Source organism: Epinephelus fuscoguttatus, linkage group LG15, assembly GCF_011397635.1.
Source record: "Epinephelus fuscoguttatus linkage group LG15, E.fuscoguttatus.final_Chr_v1".
Lineage (NCBI taxonomy): Eukaryota > Metazoa > Chordata > Actinopteri > Perciformes > Serranidae > Epinephelus > Epinephelus fuscoguttatus.
The window spans coordinates 16,267,015-16,281,211 of record NC_064766.1 but is presented as its reverse complement, the minus strand read 5'-3'; the positions used below and the strand labels follow the sequence as shown (position 1 = coordinate 16,281,211).

At 40.3% G+C, this 14,197-nt stretch overlaps 1 protein-coding gene across 7 annotated transcripts in view; it reads right to left on the bottom strand.

Moving 5' to 3' along the window:
• Window positions 1-1,513: 1,513 nt before the first annotated feature.
• The window catches only part of LOC125902330 (microtubule cross-linking factor 1), a 98,416-nt gene continuing 85,732 nt past the window's right edge, over window positions 1,514-14,197 (bottom strand). For 4 of the 7 annotated variants that reach the window (XM_049598578.1, XM_049598579.1, XM_049598580.1 and 1 more), the window contains one exon: window positions 1,514-2,754. In XM_049598578.1, the coding sequence (XP_049454535.1) occupies window positions 2,551-2,754 (204 nt within the window). In that variant the 3' untranslated portion in view covers window positions 1,514-2,550. Of the gene's footprint in view, window positions 2,755-12,620; window positions 12,679-14,197 lie in introns of those variants that run through there. The other 3 variants (XM_049598583.1, XM_049598585.1, XM_049598584.1) reach the window with 3 other exon arrangements.

Below are 14,197 nucleotides of genomic sequence, written 5' to 3'. Positions count from 1 at the left end.
ACTTGAGCACAAACAGAACTGTATTTAGCTTTATTTGTAAAGGCTTTTCTCAGCAGACTATTGATATGTCATAGTAGGAATAAAAAGAATGACGCCTGAATCTCATCTAGCTGCTTCAGTCTCACGGTCCTGGTACTGCGCGTGCTGGTTCGCTGTCACACTGTCATGGTTTACAGAGACACTTGAACAACTGAACAGAGTTATTGTCAATGTTATTTTTGTCTGCAGTGAAAAAGATCTACTGGCAGAAGTTTTATATGCAGATATGCAAAGTCTTAGAGCTGCTGGGAAACTGCGACAAAAAAGTTTATCTTGGGTGCGTCGGCACAATGGACAACCAAGAAAGGTAGGCAGAGGAGATACCTGCACACCAATGCAACTGGACAGCCACAAAGAGCTCCATGAGCTGAGATCAATGCAAAAAAGTCAATTTATTAACGACATCTGTGCACAAAAAGGATGGTGCTCAATGTGCAAAAAATGATAAAAAGTGAATAAAAACAGCAGCAAACATTTGAGTCCCTTTTTTTCACTTTTTATTTTTTGCACTTTGAGCACCCGTCTTGGGCGGCACAGTGGTGTGGTGGTTAGCACTCTCGCCTCACAGCAAGAGGGTTGCTGGTTCGATCCCGGGCGTGGGAGCCCTTCTGTGTGGAGTTTGCATGTTCTCCCCGTGTCAGCGTGGGTTCTCTCCGGGCACTCCGGCTTCCTCCCACAGTCCAAAGACATGCAGATTGGGGATTAATTGGTGACTCTAAATTGTCCGTAGGTGTGAATGTGAGCGTGAATGGTTGTTTGTCTCTATGTGTCAGCCCTGCGATAGTCTGGCGACCTGTCCAGGGTGTACCCTGCCTCTCGCCCGATGTAGCTGGGATAGGCGACCCTCAAGAGGATGAAGCGGTTAGAAGATGAATGAATGAATGAATGAGCACCCGTCTTGCTTTGCACGAATGTTCTAAATAAATTGACATTTTTTGTGCCCAGTTGCAGTGGTGTGCAGGTATCTCCTCTGCTTTATGTATATAAATGACTAAGGGCATGTTTAAATAAACTAGTCTGGGTTTATATTACGGGTCTGTATCTTGCGTGACAAGCTGAGTAACATGAGTGAGGTGGCACATGTATGACCATGATGCAACAGGATTTGACTTCTGGGAGGACGCAATCTTCTTATTCACATTCACTGTGTGTGTGTCTGTCCCCCCTGACCCACTGTAATCCTGTGGTCTACACTGTAATCCACACACACACAGACACACACAGACACACAGACACACACACACACACGATCCAGGATCAGTCTCTGCCAAGAACACAAACTCAGGTCTAATGAAAGAGCGTATAATCTATCATGAGCTGTATCTAACCTTCATCACGGGGAGATAAATATAAAACATGACAACAGATACAAACACACACACAGAGGAGGAGGTCTTGTAAATACACATTCATGTTTATTACCATTTAATATTTACATAAGACTATAGATCATTAGACTTTTTTGACATAGACTTCTCATTTAAAACATTCATATTTTGTCCCCCCACAATCCCCTTTTCTTGTCAAAAGAAAAAGTAATTCATATCCAATAGTAACAACTGTACAAAGACAGCCCAGTAGGTACAATAATTCACTTAAAAATTGTCCTCATTTTAGTCAATGCAAATCATGTGACAACAAAAACGACAGCTCAAGAGTTCCCATCACGACAAGTTTTTCTTTTCCCCCACAGCGGAGCCGAGTGATCACAAATGACTAGAGCTCGTATGTACATGCACTAAAGTGCTAGTGTTCAAAAGGCATGCAAATATTGGACTGATATTTGTACAACTGCCTTCCAAATATGCATAAGGTTATTCAGTTTGTTGTCACCCATTGTCTACATGTTTACAGAGCCAAACATTCATCACCCACCTAAAAATAAATACATTAGCATCAGTAAATGACATCATGTGTCTCTGCTTCAGACCCGATGAAGCAGAAGTTGTTTTTGTTTGTTTGTTTGTTTGCTTGTGTTGTCTTTCCTCTCCTTAAAATAAACAGAAAAGTCAAGCTTAAAAGGCTGGCAACAAAAAACAGAAGGTATGCTCTTATTAAAAAATAATAGCTTAAACATGAATTGATGAAGGACAACGTAAAAAAAAAGTGTAAACAGATAAGAAAAAATGGCGTAAACTTCATACAAATGCAGCAGCTGACCTAAAGTTTCACCTGGACAAAGGTTCAGATTGAGACTAAAATATATATATATATGTATTAAATACATATATATCCACATGTGGGGTGATGAGTAACTCAAGTGTGCAGGCACCTCTTATGGAAATGTATTTCTAAATCTTTTTTCTTTGATGATATTACAGTACATTCCAGGTTCCTCTAACGAGAACTTCTGGTTCCTCGATGGTCAGCTGGTGCTACTGGGTGGATCCCAACCCCCCCTTCAGGCTCCGCCTCTCAGGAGTCTCTAGATTTGGGGGGTGGGTGGTGTTTCTGAGGTACTGGGTCTTTTAGGCTGAGGTGGAGGAGGGTGAGAGGAGGTAGAGGATGGCCTCATGCTGGCTCCTCGCCCTCCAGGATGGTCTTCCGGTGTCCCGGTGGTGGGAAGGTGAACCTCCTCTTCGTGCCCTCGCTCCACTTGGGGGAGGAGGAGGGGGAGCGGGCGGCCCAGCGCGACGGGGGTCGGCGGTTGGCCGGGCGGGCCGGCCTCAAGAAGCAGGAGTCCAGGGGTGGAGCCACTGGAGAGCGAGGCAGATCCTGCCAATGACAAGGAGCTGTCAGTGAGAGGGGGCGGAGCAACGAGGTGAAAGAATCAGGAAGTGAACAGATTTCAACTGAGAAACGGAAATAAACGAAAGTGAATGAGCGGGGGCAGATGGATAAAATATGTTTACAGAAAACTAAAACGATTAATTTTCCACTTTAACCAAAAAGAGGTAATGTCATTTTATTAGGAACTTTAATTTTCTCAGGTTATCATAGACTTCTTATAACAATTCTATTGTTTGTGTGTTATCATTCTTTCTACAAGCATCATTTTAAATTGGTGGAGTTAATTAGGTTCACCAGTTTAAAATGCAGTAGATCCTAATGAGGCTCCATAACAAACGAGTAAAGCCTACCATATACTAGAAGACTTAAAAAAAAAACAACTTTTTTAGTCACACACTATAAGATTTTGTAAAGACTGGGGATCGTACAGGGTCACTATTTTCAAGACTACAACTAGACTCCTTTTGAGATTATTTCCCATCGTGCTCCTGGCAGGAAACGTTATGCCAACCTCCCATTAAAAAACACGACATATTATCAATTCGTCATGTGTCACACGTAACTAAAAATTTGATAAAGGCCGTCATGTTGACAGAATTCTTGTCTTATTGGGTATCAAAAAGAAAAAACTTAAAAACTTTACAATTTGGATTTTGCCATCTTAACTCGTTACCAGCCTTTCTCGGTTCGCTGTGCAACTTTAGTGGGAGGAGACTGTGGGAATGAGACGTGAACCGTTTCATAAATTAAGATTTCTCACCAAAATAAATGCTGCCTGATGGATCAGATGCACATCGAATTTAAACATCGACTCTTGCTCACTTCACAACTCAAACAGTTTCTCCTCCTTTTCCACAGTACAAGAAAACCGAGACTAGTTCACATTCTTGTGCCTCTCAGGATTCCCCTCAATGTTTACCGTCTATCTGGTTTACTGCTTCCTGTTTGGTCCTAACAAGAAGCAGCGTTGACAACTTTCATGTCATTGAACCTCGCTTTTTGCATGAAAAGACTAAAAGACTGAGTTTTATGACCTCCTTACCCCAAAGGATTGAAGTTAATTGAGATAAATATCTCATGATTTTATTCAGATACTGGAAATTTGTCTGTGACAGTGAAATTGCTTGAAAACTTGTTTGGTGTAAGGCTGGCCTAAGTTGAGTGTTTTGTCAATTGCTTTCCAAGTTTAGGATCATCTAGACGAGATAACACGAGACAAGTTAAAGGTTTGTAGACATCTAGGTTACAAATACAACTAATATTATGACAGAATTTTATGAACTAAATACTAACACGTGTTTAGAACATGCCACACAGAGAAAAATTCAATATGGAACCTCAACAACTAAAAACCTGTCACTTATTGTCACTTTAATGACCTAATCAATATGTATTGGTAATTTCTGAGGCTGCAGGTGGTGGTGTAGTTGTATTTCTAATGTCCTGTTCCTCCCATGTACGTAAATGAGGGACAAAATATTAGAGACAGCTTTAAATAGATGTAGAGCTGATACAGAAATGAAGAGGTGTTTATGTTAGTGAATATGAAGAAACACAAACAACCCTAAAGAAATTCAACCAAACCAACTTAAAGCTGAAGGAAAATGAATCAATGGAATCCACAGCCTCACGTGAACAGCGTTTTAACTTCTCACCTAACTGGAACTCACCATCTGCTCAGGTAAGCATGGAGTCAGCTAAACAGGTGCAGGCGTGATGTGTAATATCCAAATAGGGATGCCTGGTTACTGCTGACACAGACAATTACTTCCCTTCCCTCCACACCAGCACACTGGCTCAATCACTCACTGATTAGAGGACCTAATGATGCACACCTGTTTTCACTATCACTGATTGAGATAATCTCTGCAACAGCACAACATTAAAATAATTAAAAAAAATAAAAAATCCCACATCACTTTAAGAAGTAAGACCCATTTAAAACAAATAAAAATTACACAACTTAAACAAGTCTGTGTTACTTGACTGAAAAATTAACTGAATAACTAGCAAGATACTCAGTTAATAAAAGGGTAAACCCTGATAGTGGTGAGGAACAAGGCTCATGTCACATTTATTTCATACAGTTTATTTCACTTTTTTAAAAGTCTTTATTACAGTTTGAATGGAAAACTTCAAAAAGCGTAGATTAATTGGCACTTAAAGGGACAGTTCACGCCATATTCACAAATACATTATTTTTCTCTTTCCCATAGTGTTCGTATCAGTCTAGATTATTTTGGTGTGAGTTGCTGAGTGTTTGCAATATCGGCCGTAGAGATGTCTGCCTTCTCTCTAATATAATGGAACTAGATGGCACTCAGCTTGTGGTGCTCAAAGTGCCAAAACAATATATTTGAAAAACTCAACAGCAATGTCTCTTTCCAGAAATCATGACCCAATTACCCAAGACAATCTACAGACCTTGTTGTGAGCAATTTCATATAGGAACTTTTTTTTTTTTTTTTACTGTAATACAACCGCCAACCCTATCACCGTGAAGAAGGAGGTGTGCATCTACTCATGGACTAGAGGCTTATACTCGTGCAGGGTGATCTCACAAACTGTTTGTATGTTTTCCCTCAAAAAGTAATTCACCCAAATTCTTACGTATCCCATGTATTTTGAAAGGGTGCGATCACGTGACCAATGCGCTGATGGGAGTAAACAAAGTAACAGTCCTAACTGGTCTTTTAAGGATGCAGGTTGGATAGGTGGATGGGTCACAAAAAACGGACTTTGCCCTGAAGTTGCGCGTTCGGAACTGTGTGACTTTTGAGTGAACTTTGAGTCATTTTAAGGTATGTTTTCATCATGTTTCTTTTCCTAAACCTAACCACAGCAGCTTTGCTTACCTAAACCTAAACTCCGTAACTTTACGTAACATAACTGTACGATATGGACGTAACATCATTCGTGGGGTGCTAATTTATAGGATATCATACAAACTGTTCTATAAGAATACAATGGCTCATGACAGCGTGAGATGTAAACATTAACGGCGTCCTCCGCAGCAGAGCTGGAACATTAGCCAACTCAGTGGTGCTAGGTGGGTTAGCAGGAGATGCACACTTCCTTCTGTGCAATGATACGTTTGGTGGGTTTAGTTTAGTAGACAGAAATAGTTCCTACATGAAACTGCTCACAACAAGGTCTGTGGATTATCTTTAGTATCCGGGTCATAGTTTCTAGAAAAGACATTGCTGTTGAGTTTTTTAGAGAGAAGGCAGACATCTCTACTATCGATATCTCCTAAAGTGTGACCCATCCACTCCCCCAACATTCCTCCTCACAAGACTGATCAGGACTGTTTCCTTGTTCACTAAACGCATTGGTTACGTGGATGCAGCCTTACAAAATATGTGAGATACATATGAATTTGGGTGCATTACTTTTTGTGGAAAAACATACAGTTTGTGAGAACAGCCTGCACGAGTACAAGCCTCTTGTCCATGAGTAGATGCACATTTCCTTCGACATGGTGATATGGTTGCTGGGTGTAGTTTGGTAAAAAAAAATAAAAAATATTTTTTTCTTGTAACCGCTCACAACAAGGTATGTGGATTATGTTGAGGAATCAGGTCATGATTTCTGGAAAGAGACATTCTTATTGAGTTTTTCAAAAGTCGTTTTTTTTGGCGATTCGAGCACCACACGCCAAGTGCCATCTATTTCCATTACATTCATGAGAAGGCAGACATCTCTACGGTTAATATTTCCAACACTCAGCAACTCACCAAAACAATCTAGATCAATAAACAGCACTATGGGTAAGAGGAAAATATGTCTTTTTGATTCTGGCAAAAACTGTTTCTTTAATAATGCAGAAAAAACATAAACATGAATAGCTCAAGTCCCTCGTCCCTTGCTCAAGACAAAGTCCCTCGTTCAAAGTAATTGAACCCAAATTTTAAGGGATATACGTAACGTCATATTGTCTATGCAGTGTTTTTTAAATCCCCACAGACTGCAACCATCTTGAGTTGAAGCAGCCTTTTTACAACAGAATCCAGTCGAATACGAAACGACACCACAAACCACAGCCTCAAAAATGACCATACAAATGAATCAACACTTTTCTGTCATACAAGTGGTGTAACGACACACAAGACACTTTAGTGCTGTTAAAAGACACTGCTGGAGTCAGATGAAGGACAAACTGTCCTGGTTTATTTTCAAACATGGATGCAGTGTGTTCACATCCATATATGTTACCATGACTGAGATACATGACACAGAATAATGCAAACACATGGGTATATAAACATGGTCCCAGACTGTGTGTGCATATTCCTGCTGTGGTAAACACACAGATTAATGGTGGTGAAATAAATTTTATGCATCTGCCCCCTGAATGAAAAAGGAAAAGAGGGCGATAAGAGAGAGAAGTGGCTGTGGGTGAGTTTTCTTTCCCCTGTCAGACTGATGTCAGAGTGTGATTGGGTGAATGATCACACCGGGACATCACACCACTGGCCTGATTTATAAATAGCTCATCTCCAGGCGTTAGATTTCGGCTGAAGGATGGGGGACATCGAGTCCGCAAAGCAACAATCTAGTTCTGCTAAAAATACATAGCAGTGAGGCTGCGTTGGTGTGAGAGGATGAACTGAAGAAAAAAATAAGTCAGATGAATGAAAAGATTGTCCCAACAGTGAGTGAGGAGCTGCACAAACTGCAGTCCTGATGAACTGGCGGGAAAACAAGTCACAGAGACGGACGGGTGGCGTCTCCATCAATAATTAATTAAGACTGTGTACACACACCGGAAATACAGACAACTTGTTGTTTAATGGGCGACTTGTGGGTTAATACAAAGTTTTCTACGTGATGCGGATACATCAGATCACACGACGTCACAGATCATGCACCAGTAATGTGAACAGGAAGTCAGTGCACAGGAGTGGCTGCTGGAGACAGCAACGTGAACAGCTTAACATCAACTCCGACTTCTCAGTCGATGCTTCAACTTTAAAGGAGAAATCCACCGTAAAACACTTTGACACTGTCGAAACAGATAATGTGACTGCATCTGTGGGCATGTTTTGTTTTTTGTCACCATGGAAACTTAGCCAAATGTAGACTACAGCTAAAATAGTCTATCTTTCAACATCGGATGTTACGCTCCGACAACAGATGGAAAGTTACAGCTTTTTTCTTGTTAGTCAAGGAGCATTGTCCCTGAATAAAACAAATATAACAAAATAAAATAAATTAACCCCTATTAAATGTCAGGTTTTTATTAAAAAGCAGCATGAGAATAATGGTAGTATAGGCCGTATATCACTTGAAACACTAACAGAAAGTTTTACAGAGAAACTAATACTTCTGTGGCCTTTCTGCTGTGATCCCATTAAAATTACAATAAACTCGACATATTTAATGTCTCCATGTTATTTTTAGATAGTACAGAATTTTTAAGAGCTCCTAATATCCTGTAAGGCGATATTTTTTTTATCTTGTGCCCACAAGTTGATTATCTTCTGTGAACAAGTTCGCCTATTATCTTGTGTGCATAAAAAATATTTACCTTTGGGACTTAAGATGCTCCAGAGAATTTAAAGTTCTCAAAGAATATGTTCCATTCTCTTATGTTAACGAGGGATTATTTGCAGGCTAATGGTTAAACTTTTTTACTCTCCAAGTACAAACAAATTACACAGGTAAGTGTGTGAACAGTGGTGCCTGCATCGAGTGTACGGACTGTAAGTACACCACAAGGCTTAAAGTCCTGTTTCCACCGAGCAGTACGGTACGGTACAGTTCAGTTTGGTACGCATTTTTTCCGTTTCCACTGTGAAAAGTTGTGGATGGTACAAATTTTTGGTCACCCCTCTGTTGAGGTACCTAGCACACAGATCTGGTACTAAAAAGTGGAGCTGTGAACACTGCAGTCTGTTGATTGGTCAATAGGGGACGACCACTCTGCTCAGGGCTGAGCTGTGACTGGTTTTGAGGCTCATGTAACCACTGTTCATACCGTGGAGAGTTTTATACATATAAATAAACTCTAACTATAAAATGAAAGGATGTTTTGTTGCCTCTTGCAGCAGCTGTAGCAGAGAAAAAAATAATTGAATCCACTTGGCCGACTGCCAGCAACTTTTTAAGGTGGAATGTTAATGTATGAGCTCACGATGTGAATCCATCAGCACACCTTCAATGTGACAACTTTGACCATTACTTTAGTTTTTATTGTCTCTCTTGGATGACATACACTTTTAGTAATGAGTGGATCTTCAAGCGTTTGCGTTTGAAAATATATTAACGGGATTGACAGGATTACGTGAACGGCATATATCCTAATCCTCACTTGGAGAAAAAAAAGCATCGTGGAGCATCATTCCTATGGGCTATGGCAACCCTAAACCCCTGAGCTTGCCTTAGAAGGACCAAATGCATAAACTTGCTATTTTTAAATATCCCATGGAGAGACTCTCACTGTAGCCTGCAGAGAGACTCTCACTGCAGCCTGTTCTATTTTGTTCTGAAAATGTTGGCGTGCAACCTCGTTCTGTGGCTGATAAACGAGGTGCAGACTTCCATCTGTGTCACCGGTAATGAAGAAATACAGTGAGTGGTGGACGAAGCAGTGAGTGACAACAACCCCGCCCACATGAGAGAGTACTGTTTGAGGTGGTATTGCTAAATGGACCAAGGGTCTAGGTACCATGTCTGAAGGGTTACTTGTGGTTCCAAAGGTACCATACCTGAAGTGTTTGGTGGAAACAGGGCTTAAGCTGCTTTTTTGTCTGCAGCACTTTAAACACAAAAAATGACCCAATTCACATTATCCTTGTCACAATGTTAATATTTTGATATTGTTTTATAAAATCTGACTTCCTGACAGCTTTAATGAATTAAGTGCCCCAGGCTTCGAGCCAATTTTCATATTTGACAAACAGTGCAATTACAACTTCTGGGTCCATCACATGTTGCCACTGGGCCCAAAAAGACTGGCATTGTGAAAGAAATGTCGGTTAATCAATGGATACATTTTTTGGACCTGTTTTACTATCACAATTTGAACCATTCAGTGCGATACTATTTGGAAAGTCTTCAAGAGCTACAAAATTAAATCATTTAGTCCCCATTTAAGTTAGCATAGCACTAAACCGTGAGTCTCTGGAGCTCTTGCTCCATGGAGCTTAAAGATGCAAAAGTGGTGCTGATCATCTGGGCACTGTTATACACCGCAGTCAAACATTTTTAACTGCATATGCCACCAATGCGTAAGAATAAACGGGTTGCCGCCTCCAACTCTGTATCCAGTTCTCTTTATACATCTATGGTTTTAGCAGCAGACTCTCGAATCTCAAAGCTTTTTGCGAGCCCTTGAATTCGTCAAGAAGAGTTATCAAAACAGAGCAGATTGTCAGTCATGTTTTTTCTTACTGTGCAAAAAAACTCTCTGCTTCAGCCACCTACCACTAAATCTGAAAGTTGCAGTTTTTCTGCATATTTTGTTTTTCAAAGGTATTTTACATAATGTAGGAAACTGAATTAGGAGTAGGCGAGGGAACTTCAGCACTCATCATAAAAATGCACTGACAGGCTGGCAGCATGATATTGTATAACATTGTCAGAGTATCTGACGGTGGATTTTCCCTTTAAGCATGCAAAATGAACCAGAGTAAGCAGTTAATATCCACCAGGCATCAAACATAACCCCCCACAGGTGATAGAGTATAGAAAGTGATGAGTGTTAGCAGCGGTCTTCTTCAGTTAATCTTTGGAGGGCTTGTTAGTGTGAGAGGAAATAGCTAGGGGGGACATCTGTAAGAGGGAAGAGGAAAGAAAACACTGTATGGAAAAAAAGAGTGAAGAAAGTAAAACATCACAAGAAAACATCACAGTCCATCCAGTCGCACATATGGTGACAAAAACAGGAGGACCTGGTGGAAACACAGTGTTAGAATAATCCAGATATTACACTATGGGGTCCGCACAGGGCCCTCCAAAACAACCTGCACTGAGGAATGTGTGAAACTTCCAAAAGAGTTGTCTTTTTTGTGTCATGTTTACTGGTTCACACGTGATCAGTAGTCAAGACACAATCTGAAGACTCTTTGAGCCACATGGACTGAGTTTGCTTTAAAGGACCATACCAGTGGTTTTGCATCTTATTAATGTCAAATCATATATATTTTACATTACTGCCAGTATTAGTTTTATTTCTTCTCTGTGTGGTATGACAATCAACTGGCAAAATTTTGGAAAATGGCTTCAGATTAATGTGGCACTCCAACAGGTAAAAACAAAACAAACAAAAAAAACAAAACAATTACGCCTACAGTCTGTTTGTACCAGAGGCTATGTGACGCAGCAGAGCAACCTTGTGTGTCTTTTTATATGTCACATTAAAATACATAAATTAAATCAGTGCATCCTGTAGTTAAAACATCCAATTAATTAATTCAGTACCAGTTTATTTATTCTGCACTTCCAAACCCTGCATAACCAACTGCATTATCCCCTGGTAAAACGCAATATACAGTGAAGCTGAGGCTGAAGAAACCAAGCTCTGCCGCCCTGACGTGACGCCCAATGTATTTTGCCTGTTAGGTTTTTTAATGCTAGAATTTAGTGTATGAAGAGCAGTGAAAAGTGAAGGAGTTAATGATTTAAGACAGCTGATATACACCTCGTATCCACTTATGTATATGACTGGTGTCTGTAGATCTGTAAAAATACAGATGATGCCCCTAGTGTCCAACACAAGGAAGTACATTTCTTCACGGATGGATAGAAACTTGATAGCAACTAGGGGAGGCTAATATTGTCCGTCTTTCGCCATCCAGTAGTTTGGAATATTTGCCTGGAACATTACCGGGACAAAAACAGGACCAATAACGCATGGCAACACATAAATGAATGCGTTGGCCTGCCAGGTACGTGGTATGTTTTGTGAAATATTTAATTAAAAAGACGTATGAACGGCTGAACGAGTCATAATGACAATGTGAATTTATATATTGTATAGCCATATTTAGCAGAATAACATTACTCAGATTCACAATGTGTTAAAACTAGATAAACTAGTTATTTTCAATTGTACAGATTCACTTGACATCAACACAGGCAACTGAATTGAGGAAAATAGCCAGTTAGCCACTTAGCAGCCTGTTAGCTAAGCTACGGTCTCTCCGAAATCCATTGCTAAAGTTCAGTTTTTTTAATGTTCTTGAGGCAAATTCCGGACCAAAATATTACAGAGAGGAGGAGTTTCGCATAGGAAAGAATGCTCTTACAGTTGTCTCGTCTACACAAACATACATAAGTGGCAAAGAGGTGTTAACTATCTGTCCAAATAGTATATGACGCTGTACTTCCAGCAACAAGAAGATCAAATAAGTTGCTGCTCTCAGCTGTGACTGACCTCACCAAAACAAATCCAGCTTGATGAATGTTCGCTGTACCTGATTACCTATCTCATGCTAGTCTCCTAAAGTTGATGTTCATACTGTATTGGTGGAAGATTTTATTTAAGTCTAATATTCTAAAAATGTATGGTATGATAAACAGTAGGTGTGATTTATGTGGTTAATGGACTAAAACATGCAAAAACACCATTATGGTCCTTTAAAAAAACAGATGATCTCTAACAAAGAAACTGAGCATGCGTGCATTAACACGAAGAAACAGATGCATGGCCGTCGCACAACTTTTGACACCACTCCGATGGCTTCACACACTGTCACTCTGCCGTCCTGTGAAGCATGCATTAATGAAGAGGGTGAGGAGGAGGAGAGGGGGGGAGGTCTGCAGGGCGTGAGGTGAGAGGTCCGTGTGGCTGGTGAACCCACCGCCAAAAGGTTCGTAGAGGAAGAGGAGGAGGAAGAGGAACTTACATCACGGAGACAAGCAGAGTTAGAGTCCCCAAGGAGTTGTTAGTATGACAGTGTGGTTCTGGATCAGAGCACAGCGGACAGGGAGGAGGAGGGAGAGATAGAGCCCAGAAGGGAGGAGAGAGGAGGGGAGGAGGAGGAGGGAAGATAGAGCGGGAAATGTTAATTGGTCAAATCGGGCAAAGAGGAAGTCTGAAAAATCTGGCATATTACAGGCAGAGAGGTTTACCAGAAGAAATAAGGTGGCCGATTTCAGTTTGCAGACCATACCGAAAAGAAAGTAAACACACACCCATTCATGTTAGACCTGGAAAAAACACTACTGGGACACTGACCTCAGTTTATCTATCAATATACAAAAAGTAATAAAGTTACTACTGGCAGAGGTTTTCCGACACTATTTCTACTGACGTAATAGTAATTCTGCTATATTAGACCACTGCAGGACTGTTTTAAGGCATCATTAGATTTAATTTATTTTTTCTTCAATTCCATGAAGTATCTTGATTTGACAGATATTTCCTTCACTGTATTGCTGAAATGTTGATCAACAGAAAGCAAATCGACAATAATGTATTTCTCATATATTAAAGAAAACTTGCCAAATATTTGCTGATTTTAGATTCCCAAATGTGACCATTTTCATTTTATATCAAATAGTGTGATGTCTGCGGAACATTTTGATGGGCTACTTTCACTGTTTTTTGATGATTAATCACCCAGTTTGGATGTTATCACTCCATTACATGGGCGTTATTAGTGGTTATCACTGTCATAGAGATGGATTAGTAGGATCCTGCTAGAGCAGTCATGTCCAAAGTCCGTTCGGGGGCAAATAGTGGCCTGCAGACCTATTTTAAACAGCCCTCGTCTTGACTTTCAATACTATATGATAAACACAATATTGGGTTATCATCACGTTGATGACTATCATACAGTTTGTAGATGTGCACCAAAACTACGCAGGAGTAACTGATGTGTTTTCATAGATAAACAGTAAACAAGTGAACAAACAGTTAGGCTGCCTAAGGCCAGATATTTCCTGAAAGGCAGCAGACATGGCCACAACAAAGACGCATAAAGTCAAGAGCGAGGGATGCTGCTGTCAGGAACGATGGAAAGTTGAATGCTTTCTCACTTAAAGATTAAACAATTGTTTTTCTGTCATTTGCAAGTGATTTTTTTTTAATAACCCATATGATGTGAGAAGCAGCTGACCCCCTGGTAGTTTTACATTATCTAATCAGGCCCTCATTCAAAAAGAGTTTGGACACTCCTGGGCAAGAACAACTACTATGTTCAGAATGTCGTTAATCAGCACATTAGAAGGGCATGTTATTGTTTTGCAGTGAGGGAGGAAATCAGCTGTCTGTCTCAGGAGGTAAGTTGGAGTTTGGACGGAAATAACACAGGACTTTGACCCAGGAGACTGGGGTTTGTGTCCTGTGTGAAACTGAAGGTCAATTGTGAGCTATTTTAGGTACTTTATATATGGCAGGTGACAAAGACCATAAAGTTTTTCTAAACCTAACCACCTAGTCTGTGGGAAAGTGAAAGTGAAACCTTACGAAACTGGGCAT